This window comes from Homarus americanus, unplaced genomic scaffold, assembly GCF_018991925.1.
Source record: "Homarus americanus isolate GMGI-L3 unplaced genomic scaffold, GMGI_Hamer_2.0 scaffold31801, whole genome shotgun sequence".
In the NCBI taxonomy this organism is placed as follows: Eukaryota; Metazoa; Arthropoda; class Malacostraca; order Decapoda; family Nephropidae; genus Homarus; species Homarus americanus.
In genome coordinates this window covers 10,723-20,133 of record NW_024717486.1, presented here as the reverse complement: position 1 = coordinate 20,133, position 9,411 = coordinate 10,723, and the positions used below count along the sequence as shown (strand labels likewise).

Sequence of the window (9,411 nt, the reverse complement as noted above, 5' to 3'; positions counted from 1 at the left end):
CCAATGAAAACGGGGGGCGTTCAGGGTGGACTGTGCCAGGTGGTGTAGGAGGGTATACCTGTATAACCTTTTTTTCTATATTTTCAATTTCTTTCCATTCTTTTTTTTTTGCCCCCTAGGCTCCGTTGTGGGTCGTTTGACCTGTGCCCGGGTGGGCTAATTCCCGTAAAAAAAAAAAAATGTAGTAGGAGCGCAGATTTTTTTTTCTTAGACATACAATGCAGATCATGTAACATTTTGATGCTGAAATATCCGACCTTTGAAGTGGGAAGTGCTAGTACAGTATTGTCCTTCTGGTATTATATACATTCTAAAAAAAAAGAGTACTGTACCTCAGTTACAGTACTGGTCTTTAGTACTCTTAACTCAATTGTATTTCTGTAATATACAGTATAAGAGTGCACTGATTACTTGATACCCTTGTTCATGATTGGAATAAACATGGAAGCATTGTACAGTATTAACATATCTTACTTTTGCAGTTATAGTAGTTACCGACCAGGTCCATGTCGATAACAAACATATATTAATAAATTACAGTAATTCTATTATTGATATGACACAAGTATGAATACTTGTCACGATCTCGTACACAGAACTCTTCCTTATATCATCAGAATGTTTTTCTTATTAGAATTGTGGTAGCCTGGATCCCCTGCTTACTATTGGTTATGGGTTTACAATTAACCTAACCTACGGCTCATCCCAGACCCTCACTTCAACTGATGAAGTCTCCACCAATTGAAACTTGGCACCTTGCTCCCAAATACTGTACAATACAGAACTGTATATCTGTCATGCTTAGGATCTTCTGCCACTTAACAACTGACGAGTTTGGCAACACTGGGCTGGTAGAGATCACTTTAGCAAGGAATTAGGTCTTCAATGCTGTGATTGAACTGTTTACTGCTGTGAAGCCTGCAAAACACATTTAGGTTCTAACTTCACTTAATAATACATAAAACATGCCATGCTGTTTAGTGTTATATTTGTATATCATATTTATGGTTAATGCATCAAGAATTATTAAATAATGATTAGAATAATTCATATTTTTTTGGTATTGAACTGCTTCAGCCATAAAGCCCACAAAGCACCTTTAGGCTCTAGCTTCATGTAATCATAAAAAAGCATGGTTTGGTTTTTCTGTGTGTGTGTACACTTGATACATAGAGAATTATTAAAATAATTAATCAAGTAATTATTTATGCATTTTATAGAATTAATATATCTTTGTTACATTTTACCTATATTTTTACACACCCTCCTACCCTCCACTTCTGAATTATACTCTTTTTATCGTTCATTCACTTTTCTTATCAAAACCATTTAACCCTTACAAACACTTGTCAACATTCTGTTATTTCTTTCACATCTACTCGTATATATCCCTTTACTTCTACATTTTGTATTCTATGTATTGCTCTCAAGCATTTTATTACTGTTGCTTTTAGTTCTTCTTCCTCCTCTAACACCTAAAGTTGTTTTTCCCTCCTGTACAGTACTGTATATCAATATCAGCTCCATGATTCCTTGTACTTCCCCATCATTGCCTCCTTCAACATCTTATTCATGTTACCTCCCCACCATTGCCTCCTTCAACACCTTATTCCTGTTACCTCCCCACCATTGCCTCCTTCAGCACCATGTTAAAGTTACCTCCCAATCATTGCCTCCAACTCCATTATTCATGTTAACTCCCCACCATTGTCTCCTTCAACACCATGTTCAATGGGTAGGCTTATGTGAGGATTGTATTTGGGGTAGAGAAAACACACATGCTTATCTTCCTTTAGGTCAAATAAACTACATCGTGATTTGTATTTGTTTTATTCTTTTATACAAAATGTGTGTAAAACTTTTAATGTGTAAACCATGTGTAGTGCATAATGAAGGTCCATTAACGAAATTAGTAATATTACAGCCAAAAATAACAACAATGTATTTAGACACCAAACATTAAAGACTTCAGCTTAACAAGAGTATCATTAAGAGAGTCTATTTCACTAAACTTAAAGAAGGAAGTTGCATCTTTTTCAAGGAAAAAGATGAATTCATAAAAAAATGAAGCAACTTATATTTCACCATCAAAAGAAGTGTGTTTCATTCAATAAGACAAGTATCATTGTAAGGAATCTTATCATGTTGACTCATCAATATCAGAAGATAAACCTGTTTCTCAAGACAACTAGACAAGAGGCTAAGAAAAATACCAACCCAAGGAAAATCAGTAGCTTGTCTGTATTTTCTCTTCGGCCATACTTGTTTAAGATTTTCCGTGCCTGGCCAATCACAGAGCCCATTGTCTTCAGTTCCTCCTGGGTCGACAAAATAGTTTGAGATCCTTCCACTGTAACAAAAATAAAAAACTAACCAACATCACCATCAAAATTATTAAGAAATGGATTCATCACCAAACTCCTACAATATATACAGGGTGTCTCAAATAATGTATACTCACTACCACACAGATTTTCACAGAGATCGCATGAATGTTTGTATTACAACACCAACAATGTCCTCACTTGTGGGAGACATTGCACATCAACAAGTGAGAAGAAAACCAAACCCTTACCTAATATATCGACAGTCTTGAGGCTCTTCTCTGTGTTGTCGCGTATTAAGCGTGTCACAGTGAGTAGATCATCCGATAGTTGGGAAGACTTTTTCATTAGTATGTCACGGCTCATTCGATCTCGCTGACGGACACTGGCATCATTATCTTCATTTTCTTCAATATTTGTGAAGAGTTCGTCTTTACTTTGCTGTAAATTGAACAATGATCCATTCAATATGACCATTTATCCTCTTATTATCATGTCATATTCAATAATAATAATACTCTGTAACTATAATGATCTATTATCTTTACTCTTTTCCTACTATTGTGTTGAACAGATCAAGGGCCACAGAGCCTACAGAAACAGGTGCAAGATGATACCAGAAAAAAAAAGAGAGCTTGCACATGAAGACACAATAGAAATACGTACTTGCTTGTACAATATTGTTAACTTGTAACTGTAGTATAAAAAGTAAATCTTTAAGCTAACTTAATCAAACCTTTAGCCCTCAATATCACAATCTCCATTACATGCAGCCTTACTTAACTAAGTATTGGCAGGTAAAATTGCGAGTAAGAGCCAGGGTGAGGTCGATAGAATTTGGGCTGGTTGTACCTTAACTAGGAATACACATCCAGTAAGATGAGTTTGAGGAATTGATCAACAGTGATTGTGCTAAGATTGACTTTGAGTCTCTCACACTCTAACAATTTTTGATATAGCAGTTACCCAAGCATCTAATTTTGTCTGAAGTAATGCTTAGAATCCTTAAGCCTTTTCCATCCACATAAATGTGTGACACTGCTTCTTGTCTCTGCTTCTAATAAAATCAAAACTAAGAAGTAGGCTCCATGCTGAAGATGATCTTCATTGCATGGTCTTCAAAAAATCACAGTATCAACCATTACATTTTCGGTGCTGGTGCTGACTATATCAAATAATGTTAGATTTTATATAGGCAAGGTGCAAGTCAATCTATATACAAGGGTACTGTATCTTGATAATGTATCAGTATACACTGTTAGTGTATATCTTGATAATGTATCATTATGCACTGTTAGTGTATATCTTGATAATGTATATGTGTATTTTGATTACTCTACTGTGGGTATGACTTAACAGAGCCTTAATTCTTCAAGTGATACATTTACTGCCAGCCTGGATTGCTTTGTTACAACCAGGCTTCATCACAAGAACTTCTTTCCACGGCCATAGTAACAAAAAGTACTCTTGGGTTACCACACATTGTCTCGCGTCACTGACAGTCACTGTAGACGGTTATCGCGGCAAGGACAACTGGTAAGCGTGACTTGAATTAACCATTTAGGTGCAATAGACCAGCCTGGATTGCTTTTGTCGCAACCAGGCTTCCACACGTGATATTTCCACGGGGATAACAAACCTAGGTTAACACACTTAGTCTCGTGTCGATCACGGTCACTGTAGACGGGTGTCGTGCAGGAGAACTCTGTAAGCGTGAATTAATTAACCATTTACTGTAGGTTTGATGGGCCAGCCTGGATTGCTCATCGCAACCAGGCATCCACACGTGATATTTCCACGGGGATAACAACCTAGGTTAACACGCTTAGTCTCGTGTCGACGACGGTTCACAGGACGGAGTGGCGGTGGAGGACTCTGTGTGGTGTGGTGTCCCGCCCCCTTTCAGGAGGGAGAGGATGGAGACGACGTCTTAACTAACCCATGGCTCAGGGGATACTACTTAAAATGAGGTTTTTGGGTGTGAAGCGATGAACAGTACAACACTGTTTCACTGCCCACCCCCCTAAAGGCTGGCTAACATACACTAATTGAAAAATACATGACCCAGTTCCATGTGTATTTTGATAATGTATATGTATGTCTTGATACTGTATATGTATATTTTGTAAATGTACAGTATATGTGTATCTTGATAATATATGTACTGTATATGTATATTTTGTTAATGTACAGTATATGTGTATCTTGATAATATATGTACTGTATATGTATATTTTGATAATGTACAGTACAGTATACTGTATAACTGGACAATATTTATACCCCTGTATAGCTGTATTGTATCTTGATAATGAATATGTATATCTTGATTATGTATCGGTACTGTATGTATATTTTGATAACCTCGAGTTGTCTTCCTCTCTGAAGTTGTATAACATTGTTGTGTTTTCTATATCCAGTATGGTATCTCCAGTTCCCTCAAGTACCCAGTTTCCTGGTTTCAATAAACACTTGATCATGGATAAATTTATTTATTTTAGGGAGGAGTCACAGAGACTTTCAAAAAATTAAAATGTCGCCATAAAAATAATAATAAAAAAAAAAGATTGAGAAACACTGCCTGAGTATAGAGGGTGTTTACCTGCATGACTGTTTGACTCCATTTTGGGTTCCTATGAAAGAAAAAAATATGTACAAGAAAAGATCTACTACAAACCACATCACTCCAGAGGAATAATATGACAAAATTAAGCAATCATTGGGAGTACTGTGATAGGTTACCTGGTTAATAGCGAGCTGTGATGTAAGGAGAGCATTTCGAAAGGCTCGGTGGTTGTCCTGAAGCATTTTGTCGCTCTTGGCAGCCTCCTCAGTCAATGCTATACGGTCTATTTCACTGTCTTGCTCCTGAAGAAAATTAAAATTATATTGATCACCTTAAGATTAAACACCCCCAACTTATTCCATCTGAAGATTAGACAACTAAGCTTATTTCACCTGAAGATTAGACACTCCAGCTTATTTCACTGGAAGATTAAGACAAATGAGCTTATTTCACCTAAATATTAGGCATACTGTACAGTATCAACTTATTTTACCTGAAGAATAGACATCCCAGATTATTTCACCTGAAGATTAACCACCCTTAACAGTACCTGGGGCAGCGGGAAAGGTTAGTTTTGGTTAGGTTAGTATTGTATAAGGGTGATTAATCTTTAGATGAAATAAGCTACAGTCTAATCTTAAGGTGAAATAAGGTAGGGTGTCTAAACTTCAGGTGAAATATGGTAGGGTGTCTAAACTTCAGGTGATCATTGAACCTGTGAAGAGAGATTAAATAGAACACTGTTACTTTTATATTTAAAGTTCATGTCCTACTGATTAATTACCAGCCCAGTAGCTTATTTATTCATACACATCTTCCAAAACACCAACTTTGGTAATCAACAGTGGTCAGATAAAAAATAAAAGTATAAAAACAATTTCATACTGACAACACTAAAGTTGTATTACAAGAGGTGAACAAACCAGTGCTAGACGCTTCAATTCTTCAATCTGCTCTCGGAGTTGACTGATACGAGAACGAACCAAAGAGCCAATTTCATCCAACTCAGCCTGAGACCCAGTATGTTCACGTATTTCCTGCAAATAAAACAAAAATATTCTTCACTGAATACACACAATAAGATTTACTAAACTAACTAAAATACAAACCAATAATCAAAGAAGCAATACTTGGTAAAGAAAGAAGAATGGTTTTCAAGAATAATAGTTTCTTAACCTGAATAGATAAAAGATAACCAGTATTTCAAGTTACCCTACAGGGCAGAGGCTGGTTAAGGTATCACATTAGGAAGAGAGAAAGTAGCAGTAGTAGATCCATACCATGTACGAGGCCAAGACATAGTGAAACGTAGGAGAAAATGGGGCCACTATGTTTCCACACCTACTTACTGGGATAAATACTACCAGTATTGATAAAGGTTGTGTAAGATTGATTAGGTGGACAGAGGTCAGTTTTATGGATTCATATACATGATACAGAAATTGTCAAGCAGTGTCAGAGAAACCACAGAAATTCAGCAAAATAAATTATAAAGAAAAGAATTCATGAGCATGTTGACTTAACCCCTTGATTATAAGGACTTAACCAATTAAGTATAGTGACTTAAGCCCTGATTACAATGTCATCATACTCCATGGGTTAATGTCACCTTGGCTGGCAAACATTTACATAAACTGTTTTGAAAAGAGACTCTCCAGGGAAGATTCCTACAAAGGTTCAGTATACTGTAAATGAATTGGTAATTTCACACAAAATTATTTTCATTTTCATAATAAGGATGATCTATGACAATGTCTGGCACAATTTTGAAAGAGGAACATCCAAACAATAAATCTGGAAAGGTTCACACACAAGATGGAATGATTCTTTGAGCTTTTTTGTATGGCTTCAAAATAAGCTTTCCTTAAAACTGTTTATATTATGGTTTTATTCACATGTACCACATGACATACCTGTATGAGGCTTTTCACTGTCACGTCATATTTCACAATGTCTTGTTTGACCACACTGATGTACACTTGGTCGTCTTGTGGCATTGTGCTTGTTATTGGTGTCGGCTGCTGTATTCTGAAACAATAAATTACATATATCATCTTCTTTATGGACTCTGATTAATTATTTAGCTCAGGTGAATTACTGTAGCTTTATACAGTACAAACCTGGCCTTAATTCTTGAAACAATAAGGAAACATATGAATATAACTCATTTAGGCAGATGCAAGGGTGTACTGGCAATTTCTTTGGTAAAATTATCATTTTGGTCATGCACCTATTTTCCAAAGGTTAGAATCGTTCAAAACACACCAAAAACCATCGGAAAGACATAATTTCAACCTAACCTTACCTAAATTCGATGCATGACCGAAATGATAATACCATTTCTTTACAAGTTATGCAGAATAAAGGTCGAAGTTCAGATGGTGGTGTAATTCGCCAGATAACGTTATGATGGCGCAGGTATTTAGATACATTTAGGAACCAGTATATACCCAGTACTTGCCAACAGTGCGTAATCGAGACGTAACTGTCAGTCCAAGCGAGTGACGAGCCAATCAGAAAGAGGATAAAGTAAAATAAAGAATTACCATCTGTATAATCATCTGTAATCACCTTTCCATAACACTATTAACGCCCTACAATAAATACCATACATTCTCCGCCATTTTTAACATATTAGAAACACATCAATGGGATATTGACATTTCTACATTTTTTGTCTTTTTTACCTTTAAGGGAGATAATATGTGGCGAGTGTCTAGCCTGGTGTACAGTAGGGCTGCTGCCAGTGACAACCTCCACATTCACTTCCTTCAGACCTGCTGTGTATAAATGTTATGCTCAGGGACCCTTAACTTGAGGCTTTCATTTATAACTAATAACAACAATCATATCGTTAACAATAGTGATATTATTGGCTGTGAAATACTGGAAATATTTTAAAAATAGAACATAGTACACAAAAAGTATTTAATTCCTAAAATTCTTAGGTAGTTTGTGATTAACAAGAGAACATGTGTCATTTATAGAATGGACAGATCACAGGTCTTTAGATTTATTCTTATTCACTTTCTTTTCTGTTGGCATATGTTATATAATACCCTAGAATGTAGAATAATTAGATCGCATGAGGATTAGCCCTTGTAGTGGACTTCTCCCCTACAACTGCCTACAACTGCATAGCAGCCCACCACCTGCCATCACATTCCAATGTGCCGCCTTCCCTAGCAACCAACCAGATGTTACCGTATCTTAGCAACGAAACTATTCACCGGCTACTTCTCGGGTTTTCCCAACATTACTCATAGAGGACTGGCGGCTGCTGCCGGGTGTATATAAGCTCTGTCTCTCCATTGAGATTCAGTCTTATATAGGCTACAACTGTGTCGGGAATGTAATCACGGATTTTCCCGACACTGACAAACAGGATGTACTCCGTTTACACAAATACATTTGCGTGAGCTCACCACTAATTGAATATTTTTAATGTTAACGCAGTATTTTAAACAGTAATGCAGAACCTCCAAAAGTGTTTGCTGACCTGAATCCACACAGCTTTATTTACTTTACTTTATTCTCTTCGCCACTGATCAGCCTGTTAGCCACTTGGGCGCTTGGTCATGACTCACGGTTACTCACTGTTGGCAAATACTATAGGTATGTACTGGTTCCAGACTGTATCTGTACCTTAAAACCAGTTCACAACTCTCACTCAAAACAAGTTTGTCATGAAAGTTTTCTGAAAGTGTGGCTTCTTCAATCACTGTAATATCTTAACCGATTGTGAAGTTATATAACAATTATTGTCTAAACGAGACACCCGCGTTTTGTGTTTCGGATAAGGTAAATTCTGCAGAAAACCAGACGGACGAACAGACACTAGCATAATATAATGAAAGTACCATCATGTCTGAGGGTTGGCACCCACGACCCTTTACTCTAAATGTTTTTGGGCTGTGTTTATCAATCTTCTAGATGCTGTATCTCTCCGGGGACGACAACTGTTAAAATGATTCATCCACCCCAGTCTCTGTCTTCCCCTGGCCCCCCCCCCCTACCCTCAATTTTACCCATTAATCTAAAATAAACAAAGTGCAACAATAAATACGTAATATACATCTACCCTACGAAACATTTGCTAGGTCATCATCGCCACCCAACACAGATACTTCAGATAAAAACAAATTTCACTTACGAACCTTTGAGAATTCTGCCTCTGTGCCTCGACCTGCTCAATGTCTCCTAAGAGACAGTCAAGGAGTCGTACCCGAGGCCTCCATCATCAACATCGAGTACCGTCCCACTGAACCAACACACCACCACGCCAAAACTGTTTATGGTATGAATCTGTACGGTTGAAGGGTAATATTATTTAGAAACTATACAAATTACCCAGTATCTTCCAAACTATACAAATTACCCAGTATATTCCAAACTATATATATTACCCAGTATATTCTAAACTATATATATTACCCAGTATATTCCAAACTATACAAATTAACTTTTCACTTTTTACTTTAATCCTCTTCACCACTGCTCGATAGCCGCTTGGGCGGTCGG

General features: G+C 36.9%; 1 protein-coding gene across 2 annotated transcripts; it reads right to left on the bottom strand.

Moving 5' to 3' along the window:
* Positions 1-1,814: 1,814 nt before the first annotated feature.
* On the bottom strand, positions 1,815-7,685 carry LOC121858902 (vesicle transport protein SEC20-like). Of its 2 annotated transcripts, none has more exons than XM_042355555.1 (6): positions 7,578-7,685; positions 6,804-6,918; positions 5,814-5,927; positions 5,067-5,192; positions 2,576-2,765; positions 1,815-2,350 (listed from the first exon to the last, which is right to left on the bottom strand). In XM_042355555.1, the coding sequence occupies exons 2-6, from the start codon at positions 6,885-6,887 to the stop codon at positions 2,160-2,162; spliced, it is 705 nt and encodes a 234-aa protein (XP_042211489.1). In that variant the 5' UTR covers positions 6,888-6,918; positions 7,578-7,685; the 3' UTR covers positions 1,815-2,159. The 2 variants fall into 2 exon arrangements, with proteins under 2 accessions (XP_042211489.1, XP_042211488.1); XM_042355554.1 differs by lacking the exon at positions 7,578-7,685 and adding an exon at positions 7,196-7,389.
* Between the last annotated feature and the right edge of the window lie 1,726 nt (positions 7,686-9,411).

Coding starts and splice junctions, on each gene's coding strand:
- LOC121858902 (XM_042355554.1), bottom strand. CDS start 7,230: ATGGTATTATCATTTCGGTCATGCATCGAATTTAG. Junction 5,193..5,813: donor AATTGAAGCGTCTAGCACTG/GTTTGTTCACCT, acceptor AATTTTCTTCAG/GAGCAAGACAGTGAAATAGA. Junction 2,766..5,066: donor CACAGCTCGCTATTAACCAG/GTAACCTATCAC, acceptor TTCAATTTACAG/CAAAGTAAAGACGAACTCTT.